Here is a 22,377-nt window from a genome sequence, read left to right on the forward strand (position 1 = left end):
TTCCAAGGCTTGCACTCTTACAGTAAGTTGTATTCTGTTTTCTTCTGTTTCATTAGGGTACACTCATCTTTGGTGAGGTTTCTTTACATGACTCTCTATATGTATTCCACAGGCTTCTCCTCCTGCCTCGGGCTGTGTTGGGATACGCCGGAGGCATGGGCGGCCAGCCAGCCTGGAGACTCCGCTCCCCGCCGGCAGCCTGGGGCTGTCCCCCGTTTGCAGGGCATCGGGCATTCCCACGCGAGCACCAGTCGCCCAGGTGGGCTCAAAACCAGGCGAGGCACGCCCGTGGCGGCGAAGACAAACGGTCGCGCTGCCCATTTCCCCCTGGGCGCTGCCAGCCCGACAGGAACGGAGCCGCGCAGGGCACCCGGCCGGGACCGGTGGGGCGGAGAAGCGGGAGGAGCAGGTGAGGGCGGAGAGGTGCCCCCGCGGGCCGTGCCGTGCCGTGCCAAGCCGTGCCGGGGGCGGGCGCAGGAGGATGCTGAGGCCGGCCAGCGGAGCGCATCCTGACGCAGCGGCGGCCCGAGCCGCGGCGGGCGGGCGGATGGCGGGCGGCGGCGGAGCGCCGCGGGGCTGAGGGGTGGCGCTGCCGCCGCGCCTCTCCGCGCCGTGTGGCGCCGTGCAGCGCCGTGCAGCGCCGTGCCGTGCCGTGGTCGGCCGGGCGCCTCTGCAGGCTGGCCCCCTGCGGCTGCCTGCGGGGCGGCAGGGGCGGGCGGGCTGCCGGGATGATCCGGTTCCGGAGCTCCAGCATCAGGTCGCTGAGCGCGGAGATGAAATGCACCGTGCGGCTGCTGGACGACTCCGAGATCTCCTGCCACATCCAGGTGCCGGCGCGGAAAGGGGCGGCGGCGGCGGGGCGGCTCGGGGGGCGGCGGCTCGGGGGGCGCAGGGCCCGGGCTCGGCTGGGTTCGGCTGGGCTGGGCTGGGCTGGGCTCGGCCGGGCTGGACTGGACTGGGCTGGGCTGGGCTCGGCTCGGCTCAGCTTGGGCTCGTGTCGGCTGGGCTGGACTGGGCTGGGCTGGGCTGGGCTGGGCTGGGCTCGGCTCGGCTCGGGCTCGTGTCGGCTGGGCTGGACTGGGCTCGGCCGGGCTGGACTGGACTGGGCTGGGCTGGGCTCGGCTCGGCTCAGCTTGGGCTCGTGTCGGCTGGGCTGGACTGGGCTGGGCTGGGCTGGGCTGGGCTGGGCTCGGCTCGGCTGGACTGGGCTCGGCCGGGCTGGGCTGGGCTGGGCTCGGCGCGGCGCGGCGCGGCCGCGGCGGGAGCTCCGCTCCCCGCACACCCCGTTGTCGGCGGGGGCTCCGCGCACCTGCGGGGCGGCTCCGCCGCTGCTCCGCCGGCTCCCGGTGCTGCGCCACGGCGATGCACTGCACGGCGCGGAGCCCGCCCGGCCGCTGCCGGAGCCGCGGGATCCGTCGGGCTCCGGCGCTCCCGGCACAGCGTCCCCGCGGGCGGGAGTAGCGCTCTGGGCTGCGGTGGCCCGGGCGAGCAGGGAAACCCCGGCGGCCACATCCCCGTCCCGCGGGGGTAACGGGGCGCCCGCACGGCAGCGCAGGCTGCGGAGCCGATGTGCGGGAGGACTCGCTCTCCGACACCGGGAAAGCCCTGCCCTGGAAGCAAGGCCCACGGCGTGCGGTGTCGGGAGCCGCCGTTACCGAGATAGCGGGCAGAGTTCAAAATGAAGCTCTGCCCCCTCTTCCTCTTCATCTAAGACAAAAGATAACTTGGAGCAGGCTTTTCAGTGATAGTAGTTGCTGTGTGGTTGGGGGGAAAAAAAAAAACCAACAAAAAACAACTTCGCCGAAGTGCTTCTTCCTAATTACTTAGTCCCTCTTTCTTCCTTCAAGTATTAAGGATAGATGCAAACACTGAGGAGTCTGTGCCTTTGTGGTGTAGCAGCAATGTTTGTAATGCATGAAAGCAGGGGTATTTCAGGTGTTCTGACAGGAACTGTAACTCTGGATACACTATGGAAGACTTAGAGATTCTTACAGATTTAACGGCATGCATGAAAATCAAGTTACCCTCTGAAATTTCCACAGTGTTCACAGAATAACAGAGATGAACTTGGCATCCAGATCAGAAGATGTGAGTGGCCTTTTAGGAAGTTGTCACTCACAGTTGGTATTTCTGTCTCTCTGACAGAAAGAACTACATCTTTAAATCGAGTTGGTAATCTTATACTAAGACCATTATGGCTGAAAAACTCCATGGCTGAAAAAGTGCCATGAAATGCAAGTTTCATTTTTGCCAGGACCAAACTATGTTTTTGTTAGTTCTAACAGAGCTATTTAACACAGAATAGAGTGTTATTTAACACAGAATAGAGTCAGTTGAAAAGGACCTAAAACAATCACCTAGTCCAATTGCCTGACTTCTCTGGGGCTGACCGGAACATAGAGCCTGTTACCGAGGGCATTGCCCAAGTGTCTCTTTTTAAGGCATCAGTTCCAGGAAGCCTGCTCTAGTGTTTGACCATCCTCTTGGTAAACAAATGTTTGCTGATATCCAGACTGAACCTCCCCTCCTGATGCAGCTTTGAGCCATTCCTGTTCCATGTTGCTGGATGCCAGGAACTCAGCAGCATTCCCTCTCCAGGTCCCCTGCCCAGGGAGCTGTACAGAGCAATGAGGTCACCCCTGAGCCTCCTTCTCTCCAGCCCAGACAGACCCAGAGCCCGCAGCCCCTCCTCACAGGATGTGCCTTCCAGCCCTTCCACCAGCTCTGTTGTCCTCCTCCGGACCATTCCAGGACCTCCTTCCCACCCTTGTCAGAGCGTGGGGCCCAGCCCTGCACACAGGACTCAGGGTGAGGGCAGCGGGGCTGAATCCAGCAGGATGATCCCAATCCCAGCTGGTGATGCTGTGTCTGCTGCCCCCCGGGATGGGGTTTGCCCTCCTGGCTGCCCGGGCGCACACTGCTGGCTCACCCTGAGCTGCTGCCCACCAGCACCCCAGAGCCCTTTGGCAGGCTGCTCCACACGCACTCCTCTCCCAGTCCGTGGTTGCCTACTAGTTACTCTTGAACGGCGTGTGACCTGGAAGTAACAAGAAATCACAGAAAATATTTTGTATGTGTATCATTCTAGTGCTCTCATTAGTGAAGAGTCTGGTTATAAGATTTATTGAGTAAGAAGCAGCATGGCCTTCAGAGTCTTTTCTTGAAGTTAATGGAAGTTTTGCAGAACTTATTTGGCACCTTTAAAAATTAGTCTCTTTAAACAATCATAAATTTAAGGTCAGATTCTGAGACAATGTTATGACAGTTCTTTGGGCTTGAAGTATTCAATAGATTTACATATGTTGAGAGTATTCCCTTCAATGCCTACAGAGTAGAAAAATAGTTACTTTAACACTTTAGGTGTTGTATTCGGCAAGGTGGAGCAATGAGATCAGAACAAGTTGTATGGTATTGTGTTGCTGTGGCTCATTCTGCAGGCAAGAGAAAAATCACTGTTGAAAATATTTTAACTATTAGATTTCTAAGGATAATTCTGAAGATTGAATTCTGTTATAATCTCATTTAGAACTTGTTTTCCTGTGTCTGTACACTGACAAAAGCATTTAAAATGTCGGACTAGCTCAGATTGTTTCTTTATCCTTCTGTGTGCACATAGCTTTTTAGACACTAGAATGAATTAATGAATCCCAAACCACTCAACTTTTTGTCTTTAGTCTCTTTGTCAGACCTGTATTTGAACTTCATAGTGTGGACAAAACTTGCTAGGAGCTTTAGCAATACTGATTTTTTTTTTTTTAATGAAAGGAACTCCCACATGCCAGTTAGATCTATATGTGCATATTGATGCATGTTCACTGGGACAAAATGGCCCAGATGATGTGCTGCTGGGTTAACAGTAGAGATGCCAGGGTTGTGCTGGCTGGAACATGTTGGACAGCTGTGTTTTGGTCATTAAGAGGATAAGAAATCCTAATTCCACAACACTGAGAAATGCCATCAGAGTCTCCTAAGGACACAGGATGCAGTAAGGAATGTGATGACTGAAATTCTTGCTGTTCAGGGAAAAGGGAGGGGAGATATGTAGCTAGTCTAGATGATGAGGTGTATAGGTATGATTTGATACAGTTTAGCACACCAAGTTTTACCAAACCCTACTTTTTCAATTATATCTTTCCAGCAGTTGGCTTGTACATGTAGATTAGTATCACAGGAACCTGGTACCACTTCTGGGCAGAGGTGTATGCTAATTTTCAGATGCACTGTAGATCTTTGGCTCTACAAAATACACCACAAGAATTGTATGTTACTCGTCTATAACACTGGGTGTTTGTTTTAGGAAAAATAAGCAGGAGGAGATATACTTAAAAGCTGCATATGCACATGTGTGTATTTTTTTCCTTCTTATGTAAATTTTGGTGTTTAGGTAGGAAAAGAAAATACATGTTTCTTTTATTATTAAAGTTATTTTAAAGTAGTGTTTCATCAGGCGACCAAGCTAATAAAGTTTGCTTTTGGAAATTACATTTTTTTAGCAAATAGTCTAGTGACAGCATATGGTGCAGTGTGGGGAAAATCAGAGAATCAGAAATGAATCATGCATTTTTAGACTCCAGCCAACTAGTTATCGAGCTGTGCAGCTGCCATGTGGGTCACCAAGTTGCTCAAGGCTAGGTTTGCATCTCAAAGGTCGAGACTCAATGTGCCATCCTCCTCATCTGACAGACTTTGTGACTGCAAAACAGATGATGTGGTGACAGACACAAGAATGGGCTGGGACCCGAGGAACACCTAACTAATTCTTATGGTGATGTTTATTTTCCCACGTGAAGGTTTTTTTGTTTGTTTGATTTTTTGTTTGTCTCTGTAACCTGTAGTCAGACAGTCTTATAGCAGCAGTACGGTGAAGCGGCTGCGGCACAGCTGAAATGGCGAGGTTATGAAAAACAGCCTGAAGGGCCAGTGGCCACTGTCTGTTTCCATTTACAAGAGAAAGAGGTCACCTGCTTGTGCAGCCTGCCTGATAAAGCACAGAACCAAGGTTTGAAAGAGGGCAATGGGGGAAGCAGGTCTTCAAAACTATTGGAAATGAGTCTGGAGCAGCAAGAAGACCTCCTTTCTGGAGGTATTAATGAGACAGTTCTCTTCTGACTCAATGACATAATGGGTAAAAACTTCCAGTTTTGCTGACTTCAAGCAATAACTAAATGCAACAATTTAGCCTTTTAGTAGCAATGGCCTAGACCAAGTCTTGGTTTAACCCGTGCCACTCGCTCACTCCTTAATTCAAGTTTTCTTTACTCCTTGAGATGTTCAGGTTCAGCTGTGCGCAACCGGAGATAAGTTTGGCATGACTGAAGCTTTTCCTCTCATTTGGAGCTTATTATTGAAAGATAAACTTTGTTATCTGTGTGTTTATTTGTAGAAATACTGCATGACTGGGTCTTCTTGTGCCCCAGCACATGTGTAAAATTGTGTTGTAATGGGGCCTTTTAAATGTCACAGGTTTTGCTTTGAATGACCTTTCCTATACAGAAATCTGTTTTGATATTCCCAAAAATATAGTTTGGCTACAATACTGTTTTTTTTTTAATTGTATCTAAATAGTGATTTGATTGTTGCTTCAAAGAAAAAACTTGAATTTCTATGTGTGTCCAGATTTGAACAAGGAGAAAATGTTATTTTTAAAAAGTGGTTTAGGAATCAGGGAGAAAATATAGCAGAATAAATCTTTGATTTACTCATGTTCAGTTCTTAGACCTTTTAACATTTTTTGCAGAATTTAAAATGAAGGTGATAAAATCTGAGAAAGCTCACTTCCTTCTGCTGCTGATAGTTCAATAATGTAGAATGGTCTTGTGCTTTGCTAATCTAATTTTGGGAGCAGCTTCTGTGCAGTTTGAATACTGCTGCCTGTACTTCAGCTAATAATTTATTTGCTTGACTCTTTTTTTTTTTTTCTAATTTTCTTTTAAATGTGACATACACTGTTCCATCTAGTTCTTTTTGTAGCACATTGATCACTGAAAAGTTGTCTACTTGATTAATATTATCTGCTTGGTCTGTGTCTTACAGCCAAACGCTAAATTTAATAGAAATCTGCTAACCAGATAACACTATTTAAAATTCCCATCCCTCAATAAAATGTAAACCCCAAAACAACATGCTGAAGCAGGCTGTGAAGTAAAAGAGCAGTGACCACAAGTCTCACTGTGAAGGTATGCTGAATGTCAATGAGTTAAAAAAAAATAAGTGGGAAAGGGAAGGCAGCATGAAAAGGGAAGGCAGAATGAAAATTGTGGAGAGGCCAGAGATGTGAAAAAGGCAGCAAATCATAGCTGTGGGAAGGGAGAGGTTAAGGGATTATGTAGACAGAAGGCAGGAGACTTAGTGAATTTATATTTATCCTGTAAGTGATGTCAGAAGCGTAACCAGCAAGTGCCTTGAGCTGCTGGATTGATACTACAGCGGTTCAAAATAGTAAGATGAGATAAGGATGGAGATGCAGGTTAGGAAGAATTATTCTCTGTGTTCTGTTGACACATTTTAGAAACTGCTCACTAGGGCTTGTATTCCTGTCTTCATGTTTGAGCCTCTAATTGTACAGTTACCGGGGGTAGTCCTGGTGAGAGTTGTTCATGAGAACACTCTCTGATGAAGCTACGCCTATGGGTTAAAGCTATTGCTGTTGTAATTGCATGTGTTGGAATTTGTTTTTTGTTTTTATACATTAATAATTCTTAAAGATGTGCTCTTAGCTTCTTCCAAGACTGAAAAGGAAACAGGAAGAGAGTGTGGTGCTAGAAGATTACTTGGGTGTTGGCAGTTTTTCATTGAAAAATAAGAAATTAATTCTCTTGATAGGTTTTAATATGTGTTCCTGAAACTTGGTACTTGCTTAACATTAGTTTCCTTGTCTCTGATAAAGAAAAGGTGCATACCTATGTGTAATATTGCCATATTACTAACAATTCATAAACTCTGTTGTTCTCTCTCGCTATTTTTTAAGTGAAAATACTCACAGAGCTGGTTTATACAGGATTTATCCAACATATACTAAACTGCAGATGAACAGCTTTATTGTTGGCTAAAGCTTATTAATGATTTTTTTTTTCCCCACAATCTCATGCCGTCTGATTAATGACCAAAATCTAAAAATTTCCTGTCCTAAGACCATAATCTTGCCTTTAATTTTTAACTGCCTGTTTACTTTGTGTTGTGATTGACATTGCAATTCATATTTTGATTGCTAGTAAATAAGGGAATCTGTACTTGAAGACTTACCCAGTCCATGGTTAAGATGAAGGTGTGTTTCAGTAAAAAGAAACAATTTAGGTGATAAGTAACTTAGTATAAAGTATAGTCTTTTCACTTTTACCCTCCTTTCATTTTCTTTCAGCTTTGCATAAAGATTTTAAATTCATTATGGTCAGGCATGTTTGGACACCATCTGAACAGTAGAAGTAGAGCTGAAGTAAGAATAAAAGGCAATTGAAAAATCTTTAAGCACAATGCAGCACTGCTTATATCTGTGAACTGCAAATCATAATTTTGATCCTGTGTGTAGAAAAGTGGCTCCTGTGAGATACAGAATGCTTTGCAGGAACTTCATGCGCTTTTTTGATTTGAAAGGGCTTTTTGCACCTCACCCCAAGGTTTTCTTGTACCTTGAGACGCCCTAGTCTACATAAGCATCTTCGGTGCACTGATACAGATTGAATAGATGAGGCAGCCAAGAAGAAATAATATGGCAGAATTAAGTAGCCAAAATAATTAATTTGTAAGGAAGTAATGTATTTTCATGTTTTGGTTGTATTTTTCTAGCTTGGATTTCCTGTAGAGGTTAGAAATTATTTTACAGTGTGTATCAATGCTCCTGAACTTTGAGCTTTAAGAAAAGGAGATATTAATGCCTTTCCTATGGCAAGGTGAGAGAGAGTCTGAATGGTTTTCACTGGTCCCCTGTAACAGATATTATATTAAAAACTCAAGTTCTAAACACTTAGGTTAAAGAATGGGAAAAATCACAGCTGATTTTTCTCTTCCTCCTCAAAAACAACCAGGTGGGTTGGAAGACTGGAAAGTAATTATCTCTGTGATAAAATACTTGTTTTCTGTAGCACAGGTTCTTATTCTTCTGAGTATTTTGGCTTATTAAATCAAACATACTGAGATGGCTCTCCATCTTCTTGTCATTCTCTCTCTCTTTTTGCACTTCCCCTCCATTCCCTAGTGAGGGAATAATGTCAACCTGTTGGCAATGTTCATAACGTCCAGATAATCCTTCTCTCCTTGTCCTGTTAAAGTCAAGCTGTCAGCATACGACTTTGGCTGTGCCTTTCCCTGCTGCATATGGAATATATCTCCTTAGAGCTCTTCCTTTAGTTTAGTTTTCTTGTCTGTTCCTTTATTTTTGATTGCTTAAATACTGCTCATTTTTCTCCCTAGCCTTGTTTTCTGACAGACCCATTCTAGACCTTACAAGTCACATTTTTGTTCCTTCTTTTCACTGTGTTTTTAATTCCTTGTCTGATAGTGAAAACACAGTGTTAATAATTCAGCAATTTAATATTAAGTCTTCTTTCTGGCATGAAATAACAATAATTATTGTAATAATGATTACGATAACCATAATAACAACAATAATATCACACTTTTCAAGCAACATCTCACTTTTCTTTTTTCACTTCTCCTCTGTCAGTTTATGTTATCTTTCTCAGCTACAGGCATTCAATTCCTAAAAGTGCTTCTCTTTTCCTCTTTTCAGGGTCTAACACGTTTTTGGTGGAGGTGTGTTGACAACCACCTCTGGCCGTTTCAGTGTGCTTACCATTTCAAGACCAGCGTTGTTCTATGGCAGTTGTAAGCCGAGTGTGAGCAGTAATCATCATATTTGTGGCTGCTGCTTATGGGGAATACACACTGATGATCTAGTACTGTTATATTTAGAGGAAAAGTTTCCCCTCTGGAGACTTGATAGGAAATGTATCATATCAATCCATATATGGTTAGAAAACATATAAAATTTCTCAAGGCTGTTCACAGTCAGAAATGAGAAGGTAAAGGGCGGTATACCTTCAGTTCTTTTTCAGCAGAAGTGTTCACAAATGGAAATAACTCCTGCAATAGTTGGAAATCTGATGATTCAAAATAATTGCAGTAAGATACATAAGAATTAAGTGGCTGCAAAATCATTGCTCTTAAATGCTCCCTTTGGAAAATATGTTAAGTGAGTCAACACCTTCATTAAAAATGCCGTTATTTTTCCCTTGTTTACTTGAACCCCAGGAAGAAGTAAATTATTTGTATTGAAGACAAATTTTGCTCCTTTCAAATACATTATCTCACAATGATATTTTCCCCATAGCAACTCCCTTTTGATTAGAACTGTACTTAAAGAACACAAACCAAGATGATTTCCATCTGACCAATTTTTTCTCGATGTTATAATATTTAAATTTGCTGTAAAAGGGCAATGTTGCAAAGATAACTTTGGAACTTCTGACAACCTCATGTAAAACCTTTTTCATGCCATCAGTCTGTATGCCCACTTTTCACAATTTTTCACATAACAGAAAACTAAAAAGAAATGGTATTACAAAATTAAAACAAACACACAATACCCTCATGTTCCAAACCCAGACAGTGTCAGAAAATTTACAACAGGACATAATAATTTATTAAACATAAATAAGGTGAAATTGTGAAGATATTGATGCATGAAGTTCAGACTGCAATGGTGTGTACTTCTTTTTTTTCCAGATGCAGAGACTAGTCAAACACTTTTGTTTCCAAAACAGAGTGTCTATATGTGCACTGATTTTTGGGAATGGTTCCTGGACTCTCCTATCTACCAGTCATTACCTGGGAGCTAGTCAGCAAGAATGTTAATTTGGGGAAACAGTACTGTTGTGTCCTAGCAGTTTGCCTGACATGGGTGGTGGATTTCAACACTCTAAAATGCTTGGAGGGTTTTAGTAGTCTTAGTATAGATGCAATCTCCATTTTTAAAAAGGAAGAAAAAGAAAGAAAAAAGGAGATTTTTTTAAAATGACTGAAGATGTATTTTATAGTTTGATACTAAATTGTGTGAAATAGTAGCTATGTTCATGGCACTTTCATTTTAAGTGGAAAATCTGAAAAATTGTGAAGAGGATCTTCAATGGTTTTTGGTGGCTAAACCAGGAGTCACACTGGTTTTAGCAGATACTTTCAAAACATCTGCATATCTTGGATTTGTAATCTTGGATTTGTACCTGTAATCTGTTCTGTGATGGCAGTCTTGATTTTCCTGGGTAGTGTGGAGGGTGTATGTGTGTGCTGTTTCACTTGAGTGCTCTTAGAAACAGAGTCTAATACAAAAGTGTTCTGCACAACTTCAGTCAATGGTTTTCTGTTCTCATTTTTATGGACACAATCTCCAAGCCCTATAGAGGAGCGATAAATGAGACATGGCTGTTTCTTTATTTGAAGAGTACTTGCGAAAATGCAGATGAGAGTGGAGTGGAGTGCTATGCATGGCACAGAAATGCTACAGAACATATTTCTAATCCTATTTAGTTTTGCTTTTCAGAACAAAAGGCAGGCAGCAGATCTTTCACATTCACCTTATTAATTTAAAATTGAGAAACAAAGATAAATACTGCACAGTCAGAGGATGATAGCTACTCTTGTGTTAGATGGGACAGTTACCTGGGGTATGAGTTAAACTTAGAAGCTGTGCTGTGCCAGCCTAAACTTTAATGACTTCAAGAATTTATCTTGAAACATTCAGTGTGCAAGTCGGTGGAGTGCACCACACACATTGACCCTGCTTGCTCCTGCCCTGTGTGAGTTTTCTTTAGCTCCATCCTTGGAAAGGGAAGGAAACAGCAGAGGCTTTCACAGACGGTGCTGTGAGTGATTCAGTGTGCAGATTCAGCCATTCAGAAAAAATCACTCCAGCAGCTTGAGGAGCCCCTGCCAGTTGCTAGGTGCATATCCAGGGAGGTTTTCTGTTTTGACTGGAGAATCCACTCACATTTCCAGGATTTCTGGAGTTTTTTCATATGGTCTCTCTATTGGTACTTAACAGCCACCAGAATAGAGAAGAGTTGAGCAGTTGTCAGTCCCCAAACCAACCAAACCATGTTGCTGGCTTGTGGGATTAAAGCAAGAAGAGTGGCACATCAAAATGGAAAATTACCAATCCACACAGTTTCAGTACAGTTCTGGTTATTTTTTGTGTGTGCATGATATGCACCAAAGAGGTAGCAATTTTCATCCTCTTACTTTCTTGAGAATCAGAGGCTTGTATCTTGCCCAGAAGAATTTATGGTGTAATTTCAGTGAAAACATAATGGAGGAATGCTTCATTCATATTGTGATGATGAGATCTCACGAAGTAATTCATGCAGCTGGCCTGAGTTTTAACCTAAGTGTGGAAAAATGCTGTAGAAGAGAAATTCTGGTAGCAGGATGCTGGTATATGTGGGCATGAGGAAAATCACCCTGCCCAAGGCTAGTGTCCACAGAGGAGACAGAGGCAGAAATCAACTTTATTTTAATATACAGAGAGACCCCTCTTGTCTCCTTTGTGCTTGTGGGGAAGAGAACAAGACTTTGGTTATGTAGAGATTTCTGTTGTTATGTGATAAAATGCTAAGACAGCAGTATTGGTTACATCTTACCAACATTTGCACCTGTACTTTTGTTTCATTCTGTTATGTAGAAAGTCTTTCCAGTGAAAGAGCACATAGATTTTAAATCTACAATCACAACCACTGAGGTAATTTTTATTAATCTAATATATTCTCCTCCTTGTTCTATATTCACATTTACTTTCAGGTGTCAAGGGATGAGTTCTGTTTCAGCTAGGTTTGTGTAAATAACTTGCTCTCTCCTGACTCTCTTGGAGCTCATTCATCTTGTGAGTGTAGGAAGAACTGCAGGAGGCTGGGTTGGACTGGGGAGGAAGGGGAAGCAGGAATTACAGTTCTTCCCTGTGGCCACAGTGGTTTTGATTGCTAACTCCTGCCTTTCAGCAACTCCCAGATTACTGCCTTCTCTGAAATGGGTAAAGACACCAAATCTGTGCATAGACACAGACCCTATTTCTGAGGCCAGCGTCTGACTTGACATTCACACCTTCTTTTCATTACCTGTTTCTTCAGTCCACCAGATTGTTTTCAGTCCTTTTCACAGATTCTCTTTGTGGCACTTCCAGGCTGTGATTTCTACTTTTTGTTTGGAAGTGGAGGTCTTTGTACTGTCTTGGAAACAGAAACCCGGATTGGTTGATAAACAATTCCACAGTTTGGTAATTCCTGTAATTGTTTCACAGGGACTATTTAAAGAATTGTTATAGGTTCTGTAAATAATTTTTTACTTGTGTCCTATTGGCTTTTTTCACCCCAAAGTACCTTTTTGGATCATTGTTATGATGAAAATGATCTGGAGTTAGTCTTTGGACAGGGATGGCTAGAAGTTCCTTGCAATATTTTGGACAGAGATTGTTTTCTGGGGTTTTTTTTGGGTGTTCTTGTTTTGTTTGGTGGGGGATTTTTTGTTTATTTTGTTTTTGTTTTGTTTTGTTTTATTTATTTGGTTGGCTTGTTTGTTAGAGTAATCTTTTGGAATTTATTTGCTCTGTGAATTACCTTGACTCCCTTGTTATATTTTATTGCTCTTGTAACATACTGTCTGCATAGGGTAGTGTGTGTTTGTGCACACCCTATAATTTTCTTATAGTAATCTGTACAGTTGTAAGGCCTTTATAATATCTTAACTGTCTCTATGGGGATTTTTTGCAATTCTTTTATATTAACCAGGTTTTGCAGCAACTACGTTGTACCTTAAAAACTTCAATTTCTACACCTTCTTGCTCATTAACTAGGTTATTCTGACAAGTTTAATTTATTTAAATTGATTTTAAAATAAAAAAATCTTATTTTTCATGGTCTGCTTGCTGATGCCTCTCAAACCCAATCACATTTTTAAAATATCTTTCTAAAGCTGTAATGGTATTTATGCATTTTAAAATTGAGATTTAAAAAAACCTTACTGGTAAAAACTCACAGTATTTATAGTAGTGATTTTTGCCCATTCTTTTTATTTGCACTGTCATGTGAAATCCTGAATGATACCAAGGTTGTTCAGAAATAGTGGAAATATTTCTAGGTCCTGCAGTTGCTTTCACAAAGCATGAGAAAACAAGTAATTTTTGATAACTATACCTCCTATCCTTCCTGTAATAAGTCAGCACTGCTGATATATTATTTGATATGAATATTCACATATTTTAATGTTTCTTTCTTGTGTGTGTACACATGTTCACTCTAGAATTTATTTACACACCATGTCCAGGATATGGTACATAGTTTTCTTTCATGAGTCATAAGTAGTTCAGTGGATACCTCTGTTCTGAAAAAATAGGCACAAACTGAATGTCCTGAAAAGCTCCAACATCTGCTTTATCACTGTTCTATTTTTGCTCTGTGAATGCTCTTGTTTCTTTGTGGTCAGAACTACCATTGTAATCCAAAACCTTTCAGAAAAGTTGTATTTTCCTTTTAGATCTTCCGTAAATATTCTGCATTCTGATAATGGAAGAACTTGCTTTTGATGTGTTTCTATTAGCCTGTTTTTAAAAGCTTTGTCTTTTATTGTTTGGAAAACTACGGGGAAGATGCAGATGTGGATTTAGTTGCCTTTGCCTTCTTTCTTCTTCTCCCCACCCTTTGCAGGAGGAGCTTTTGGTAATTTTGAGGGCACCAATTTCTAAAAATTATTTTGATGTCCTTGTGCCTAGCCAAGTTGTATTTTGGTGGTATTCCAAGAACAATTAAAATTCTACCAGGTGTTGACAGGTGTGGCCCAAGAAGTAATGTGTTATTCTTCATTCCCAAGCAGGTTATTGGTTTTGCTGGTGATGTCTTCTCCGGCCTCAGAGACAGCTCTGAGGTTCCTCTGCTGCCTGTCTCAGTATAAATTATTAATATAATAATTTATATTAACCTATTTCCCTTGAAGCAAAACTCTGTGTTTTCACACTCGGTCTCTGAGATAATCTGTTGAGAAAAGAACTTCTTTGTTCTGTTCACTGCATCAAAGTGTATTTTAAACTGCTCTCCTAGTTTCTGTTTTTTTAAAGAACAAGCAGGTATGCACAGTGACATGTAAATTCATCCTGAAATTCCCGACTCACTGACTTTGCAGTACTCAAAGAAGACAAGAAGAGCTATGATTGTGGTGAACATGCAGAGCTGGTTTGTGCCCTACATAATGTTTGGCACTTCTCTGAGAGATGCAGAAGAAATTGCATTTTCTAACCTCCCTCTGCCTTCCCTGTCTCCAGAGGATTTCCTGCTTACGCAGTAACCCAAACGTTTGCTGGAGGAGGATTCTGAGTTTTATCCTGCAGACTGGATGGTACAGGAAGATTATGAATCCATGGGGAAGCCAGTTTAACAAATTCTGTTTCCCAATTGTGTCTGTACAAATTTGATATTGTTTTGTAATTAAAGTTGAATCTGCTTCTACAGGATATTGTTTTTCTCATTTTGAACAGTGAAGATTTGCCCTTGCATTCCTGAAATAGATCAGCTAAATATATGCTTAAGAAAGAAGGGAAATAAAAGGGAAAGTACTGTCCTCCCAAAGGTTCAGTGGGATTCTTGTAGCAGTATTTCTTTGCAGAAATATCATGAGTTGTCTTGCTGAGAGAAGGGTTTCTGCTTTATGAACATGATAATTGTATATTTCTGTCCAAAGTAAACACCATTCTGACACAATTCATGAATGCCAGATATTTTATGCACTCACTGGAATAAACGAAACAGTGCCCTCTCAAGCACTTAATCTGTGATTGATGTTGTGCCTGCTTTTGCACATCTTTCAGCTACATCAGAGATCAAAATGAACTCCAGCACTTGAGGGCATGTGGGGAGGATTTTAGACACTCTGGAGGAAAGTATGTCCGTAAAGCCTTAATGATTGTTCCTTCATCTACACAGATTTGCTTTAACCAGTGCCAGATCTGCTGTAATATTGATGACATCCTTCACCTTATTAGTGGCCCAAATGTAAAAGAGCATATGCTAGTAGTCAAATTTCATTCAATGTATAGGGAGACTAGAAATGTTGAAGGCTACAAAAGGGATGTGGGCTACAGCTACAGATTTGGCATGGAACATGCTTTCTGTTAAGTAAATGAAAAGTGTTTACAACTCTGACTCTTGCGCACTGGGCACATCCTCTGGCTTAGCTGGTGTGAGAATTTGATAAAGAAAATTCTGCAAGAGTTCCCTGACAGTGAGGCAATTAGTAAAATGTTGCCAGATATAATGGTGAAGTTGTATGTTGAGTGACTGCTTTTATCCCTGAAAGGGTATGAGAGTGTGTGGAGTACAAAAAGCCTGTTGCTTTCCATCTGCCTTGGTCTTGGTCTGGAGATTTGATGAAGCATTTGGCATTTAGGACACAGCAGTAGTTGGTGAAAAACTAGATATGTGCAATAGGAATGCTTAGCCAGACTGGGCAGTATTTGAGCTCAGTTTTATGGGCTTACAAGATGAGATTGCAGAATGCCTAAAGTGGGGCTGCATTTACCCAGGGTCATTGCCAGGGCTGTGCCTGGGAAATGGGCTGACTGAGGCCGTCCGGTCCCTCAGGGAAATAAAGGATACTTTATTTCCTATACTTTATTTCCTATACTTATTAAAAGGAAATTTTATGGTTTCAGTGGGACTATTCATCCCCTAAAATCTAGGTGTAGATTTTAAGGACTAAAGGAGGTTTCAAGGATAAAATCTGCTATTGAGAGAGAGGCTGTAATGGCTGTTTAATTTGGATCACTTTCTCAGTTCTGCAAGAAATAAAATTCAAAAATCTGAGATAGAATGCTCTGCCCTCTATACATGTGAATACATTCATGTGGGAATATGCTGTCTGAGATTTGTATTTCAAAAGAAACATTTAGTTCCTCAGGTTACTGTGTGGGATAGAGTGTTTTGCACTGCACTGGAACTTGTCTTCTGCAGAGCTCATGAATCAAAATGTACTTTGCTATGGGTAGTGTGGAAAAATGAGTTACCATTCTTATTTGTGGTCTGCCTTCTGAGCCTCTCCCCTTTTGCAGAGACAAGGGATGAAGCTTCCATTGATCACAGTGTCTCTGTAATACCCCAGGTTTGCAAGGTCACTGTGTCCCCCTGAAGCGCTCAGGAGAGAAGTAGACATGCAGGCTGTTTCTACACTGTCACTGCTCCAGAGCTGGTGGGGTTTAATAGAAAAAGTTGCTTTTATGCTGTGTGGGGTAGATATTGTGTCCCCAGGGAATGTTGAGCGTTAAGCTTTCCTGTATCTTTGCCATTCTCACAAGCTATGACCTTGTGTACAGCAGTGTGACTGCCAGACCTCAGGCACACCAGATCATCTGAAGCACTCTATTTTCCGATATTGTTTACAAGACAACCATTTGGGAATACAAACGGAGAGCACAGTACAGGTAGCATTCAGAATTTCCAGAGATCACACCCTAAGCCTCTCAGGGGCTTATAATTTGGTGAAAGCAGAATCATGTTCTTTCAGAGTCCAAAGTTCCTCAGTGCCAGAATTGTCACAGATTATCAGTCACCCTTTTCTTCTTTTTTGCAAAAGGGGCAGATAATAATTTTCCTCCATACTAGTAATTTGTTTTCTCTAAGATGTTACAATTTTATTTTTGCAGGATTTGCCATTTTTAACTAAAAATGTATGTTGTGAAAGTTTTAGCAACTTTCGTTAAGAATATCTGTTATTTCATTTCTGTAATATAAAAAAGCCACACCAGACAACTAGCACTCATGCTTCAGTTGTCTCTGTCTATCTAATGAATGCAAGAAGCTGAGGGCCAACATGCAAATGACAGCTTAAAACAGAATGAAACATGTGGAGTGCATTTCCGTGGGCAGTGACAGCAGTGTTTACTGCATTATCACATTATCACAATAGTGCCACAGAGCCTAAGGCATGGATAAGGACCCCATTTTGCTATGCAAACACAAAGTAAGATGCATTTCCTTGTCATGTCTAAGGACACAGACAGAGTGGAATAGTATATTACACATATAAATAAAATAGCTTGCTGCCATTTAGATGAGAAATTGTACTTGAATCTGTATGTGGTCTTGGTTCATGACAAATGGGAGGGAGAACATTGCAGTCTGTATGTATGTAATAACATGTATTTTGCCAATACATGCTAATAAGTTCGGTTGGACAGTGTTCACAAAGGCAGGCAATAATTATTGAATCATCAAATGCAACTGTGTTGCTTTCTGAGTTATTGAATCATCAAATGCAACTGAGTTATTACCCTGAGCCAGAGTACTGAGCCCAAGTCCTTAAATTGAGACTGTTACCTAGATGGGCACCAGTAGATGAAGAAATGACCCAGGACACTGTGGTGTGGTGGTCTCTGCATATTGCCATCTTTGCCAAGAAAAGAGGGGATTGGAACATTATAATGAAATGTTTTGCATTCAGTTTTTTTCTGCAAAAGGTCTGACCTGGAAGGAAATGCAGCTCCTTGTTTTGGAAGTCTAAAAAATGTGGGAGCTAAGAAGAATATGTGATTGTTATCCTCTCTCACTCATGAGGAAGGAGAAAAGGAGGCCTAAAGTGAGAGGGTCCTGATGGGCACCTGATAGGCTGAGCTACAACAGGGAACAGGGGGTGAAGGTTATCTGTAGATAACCACATTTATGGCCTCCACTGAACTTACTTCAGGACCTCCATGTCTCTCTGGCACTGAGGAGCCGGAACTGGACAGAGCACTCCAGATGTGCCTCACCAGGGCTGAGCAGAGTGGAAGGATCACAGGATCACCTCCCCCACCCTGCTGGCAATGTTCTTGCCAATCCACCCCAGGACACCATTGGCCTTCTTGGATACCAGGGCACACTGCTGGCTCATGGTTCAGAACACCAGGAACCCCAGGCCCTTCTCCTCAGAGCTGCTTTCCAGCTGGTGTCAGGGCTTATTTTTCTTCAGTGCAGGACCCTGCATTTGCTCTTGTCAAATTTCCGACAGTTCTTCTCTGCCTATCTCTCCACCCTGTCAAGGCTGCACTCTGGGGTACTGGTGTCTGCTCCCAGAGTTGTGCTGTCAGTGACCTGCTGAGGAGGCCTCTGTCTCTGTCCAAATCATTGAACCTTGGGGACACCACTTGTGACAGGCCTCCAACTAGACCCTGCTCACTGTCACTGTGTCACCTTCTGGGATCTGCCAAACAGCCGGTTCTCAATCCACATCCACTCGTCAAGATGGTATTCCTGACTCTGCCTTTATGGTATCATGGTACCCAGAGCCTTGCTGAAGTTCAGGTACACAACATTCACCACTGTCCCCTCATCCAGCCAACAGTCCCATTGTAGAAGGTAATCAGTTTGGTTAAGCATGACTTCCTTTTGGTTAATCCATGCTCAGTACTCCCTATTACCTTCTTGTCTTTCACATGTCCAGTGATGGTATCCAGGATGAGCCATACCATCAACTTTCCAGGGACTGAGGTGAAGCTGACTGTCCAGTGGGTCCCTGGATCCCCCTTTCTGCCCATTTTGAAGACCAAAGTGATGTTTGCTTTCTTTCAGCCCTCAGGCACCTCTCCTGATCACCATGATTTTTCAGTGATTGTGAATAGCCCAGCTACAGTGTCTGCCAGCTCCCTCAAGCATTTGTGGGACTCCCATCACTCCCATTGGGGCCCATGGACTTGTGGAGATCATGTTTACCTAAGCAATCTCTAAGCCAATCTTCCTCAACAAAAGGAAAGTCTTTCTTCCTCCAGACCTTGTTCCTGGGTCAGGCATTCCTGAAGGCTGGTCTTGTCAGTGAGGACTGAAGCCAAGGTGGCATTCAGTACCTCTGCTTTCTCTGCAGCCTCTGTTGCAATGGCTCCTGTTCCTCACAGAAAAAGGCTCACACTTTCCTTTTTGTTCTTGATGTATTGGAAAAAGCCCTTCTTGTTATCCTGGATGTTCTTGGCCGGATTAATTCCAAATGGGCCTTGGCCCTCCTTGTAGCATTTTTACATTCTGACAACATCACAGTAATCGGCCCAGGTGACCTGTCCCTGTTTTCACCTCCTTTAAATCTCCTGCCTATGTTTGGATTTTGACAGGAATTCCTTGCTGATCATGCACTGGTCTTGAGCCTAGATGAAGTGATTGTTGAATACTCTAGGATCCTGCTCACTGCAGAGCATGTTCGTGTGAAATTCTTCAAAGAAGTTCCCTGAAGAGACTGAAGTTAACTCTCCTGAAGCCCAGGGCTGCTTCCTCCTCAAGCAATACAGAATTCCATGATCTTATGGTCACTGTAATGAAGATTGCCACAGCCTTCACATCTGCAACCAGACCTTCCTTATTATATAGTTTAAGGTCCAGCAGCCCAGCTTTTCAGGTTGGCCCTTCCATCACCAGTAGCAGAAAGTTGTCATCAATGCTTTCGACAATGCTACCACTTAGATTGTTTGTGCTTTGCTGTGTTGTTCCTATCACAGACATTAAAGTGGCTGATGTTCCCCATGAGAACCAGGGACTTTGACTACATAAAGGAATATGCTGAGGCAGGAGACCATGGAAAAAAATCTTTCTGTGATTTTTTTTGAAAGATACCAGTGGAGCAGAATGGCATTTGGCAGGCTAGAGGATATGATATTGGGATAATGTAGTCACATAATAACAATAATGAAATAATATCTTCATTTATTATAATTTAATGTGCTTAGAAGTTAGGATGAATAATGATTATTTGTAGTAAGAATATAATTTTAGGAAACAAAGTAGATGTGTGTTATGAGAGCATGAGCTTTGTCATACTTCAAAATTAACTGAATAAGAAAGAGGTTTTTAAAAGTGTTCCTTGACAGGCCAAGGATGCATGGGCTGTGAAGCTGGCTGTGTATTAGGTGTGCTTACAAGAAGGTATTAAATCTCTGGAAGCTTAGCAGTGGAATGCCATTTGCAATTAATAAGTGATATTTAAGTACTTCTTTGCTTTGAATTTGGCATGGAAAATTTTGACTGATTGCTACTGCCCTGTTGTGTGCTGGCAGGGTCACAGTCTTCTGGATTATATCATCTAGATTTATATTTTCCATGTATTGAGGTTTTCTCTAATATTATCTACAAGCTTGAAAGGTGAGTTTCAAATCTATTGAGCACTTCAATTACTAAAAAATTGCTATACTTTAATACAGCAAATCATATGTACTCTGACCTTGAAAGAGATATGATTTTCAGTTCTTAAAAAGAATTACACTTTTTGACAGTCAAAAATGGCTGGCATCTCTAATGTGAGAATTTTAGTGTGAAAAACTCAGAGGTTTAGCAAAGTGTTAGGGAACACTCTATAAGGTTCAAGTGCAGGTGAGCTGCTTATTGACTTCCAATGTAGTTTGCTGTTTTGGAGAAAAAATTTGAGGTATTAGGGAAAATTAGACTCCATTTAGAAAAAAAAGCAAGTGTTTCTGTTGATTTGTATAAGGTATTTGACTAGCTTAAGTTGAATTAGACTAGATTAGTTTACTAAACTAGAATAGTTAAAATTAGACTAGATAACAGGCTTTCAGCATGAGACAATCAGCTTATAAGTTAGTGCTGAAAGACAGCAATATAAGGAATGCCTGCTAGAAAATAACAATCATAAATAACTTAATATTTTTAAATCAACATTTCACAGCTGTCTTTAAAGGATTGTTTAGTGTGATTTAAGATTGTGGGGTGAAGAATGCCAACTCACTATGTCAGTTTTCTATTCCTGAACGAATATGTGAAGGAAAACCATTTTTATATTCACTTCATTATTCATTAACTACTCAGAGATATTATGTATAAGGTTCAATGTGGTACACCTGATTTATGAAAGTGGTTTTCTTGTTTTGCAGCAGATTTCTCCTGAACTTCATTGGCTAATCAGAAGTGAATGTACATAGTGCTGTACATAGTGCTTTCCTTACTGCTGACACCAGAGACGTAGGAGAGGGAAAATCTAAATTTTAATGTACTTAAAATGCTTTTTTAAAAATTAGTTGTACGTAAGCTGTATGATGGATTACATGTTCATTAACTACAAAAAATGCATTGAGCCAATGTCTTTGAATATGAAGGCACATAAGTTTAGGTACCTTAAAACACATTGATTCCAGCTAAATTAACATGCAACTAATTGGATGGATCTATGCTTGTCCAACTCCTAGCAGAGTGGATTTGAAAGGAAGTTAGAAGTTATTTGTAGTGCTTTACAGCTAATATATGTTCTTGTGGGAATAGGCTTATGATTTGCATCAGCTTTAGGCAAAACCATACAGTGAATAATACACAGAGATTGCATAATTTTTTAAATTTTAGATTAAGGCGTATACAACTTCTGTTTGTTTAACCAGTTAGCAACATCCCCTTGAAGCAGATCTTCTATACAAAACATCATAGGAAAGGATGCAGGAAATAGATCAGTCTTCAGGTGCAAATCACTTCAAAAGTTCAGGGTGAGAATCAGAAATTTATATCTAGCAGTTCTAGTATGGAGAAATGGTAAGGTCTTTTTGCAAAACTACTCCAGTGTGCATTAGGGTGAGGGAAACCAATGGAGTGGTTCCAGTGCAGTCAGTGAAAGCAACACAGTGGAGGATATGTTGAAGGTACATGGACTATACATGAGTCACCTTTATTTCCTGAATTATGCCCGGACTCTGGACTCTGCGCATGAACAGTACATGAGAGCGCTTGCTCTGAAATACATGTGCATTCTCACAATTTTGTTAGCTTACACTGAAGAGGGTCATTTTCTCAGAGGCAAGACTTCATTTCGGTGGTGGTCTTCATTTTTTTAAACATACTGTAAGTGGTTTCTCAGCTTGCTGTGTTGCAGTTAACAGAGGTCTGGAATATTGTATCCAGCTCTGCTGGTACAGACCTACCAACAGTCTTGGACTTCCAGCATCAACAATAGCTAATTTAAATGTTACACTTGGCATCTTCAGTAATGTTTCTTCAGGAAACTGAGGATTCACTCCCTAAATCACATGAGCATCACATGAGCTTTGAAAGTTAATTTTATGCAAGAATCCTGAACTGCTGTCAGGCCAAATAAATAATTTGTGTAAAGCTATGTAGTTTTCACAAAGACAGTCTTATTCAGGCACTCAGAATGCTGAGGTTATTTGTTTTCTGTACTACAATAAAGCTGATTTTATGCGGATACAAACAAATAATAAGCTAGAGTTTCCTGTGATGATATTAGTCCAGTCTGTGATTCTGAGTTGTAATAAAAGAAAAAGAAAAAGTTACAAACCATCCTATTGTCATAAAAGAGTGTTATCAATAGTTGTTATAGTTGTTTAGCTTCATTTTCCCTGCACAATATTAAGAATTAAATAATTAAACACAAATATGAAAA

At 41.7% G+C, this 22,377-nt stretch overlaps 1 protein-coding gene across 1 annotated transcript in view; it reads left to right on the forward strand.

The window, feature by feature from the left end:
* The first annotated feature begins 728 nt into the window (after positions 1 to 728).
* FRMD3 (FERM domain containing 3) overlaps positions 729 to 22,377 on the forward strand; it is a 129,854-nt gene continuing 108,205 nt past the window's right edge. The window contains exon 1 of the mRNA XM_058823431.1: positions 729 to 827. Within this exon, the coding sequence (XP_058679414.1) occupies positions 729 to 827 (99 nt within the window). The remainder of the gene's footprint in view (positions 828 to 22,377) is intronic.

The sequence above is a fragment of the Ammospiza caudacuta genome, chromosome Z (genome assembly GCF_027887145.1).
Source record: "Ammospiza caudacuta isolate bAmmCau1 chromosome Z, bAmmCau1.pri, whole genome shotgun sequence".
Taxonomy (NCBI): Eukaryota; Metazoa; Chordata; class Aves; order Passeriformes; family Passerellidae; genus Ammospiza; species Ammospiza caudacuta.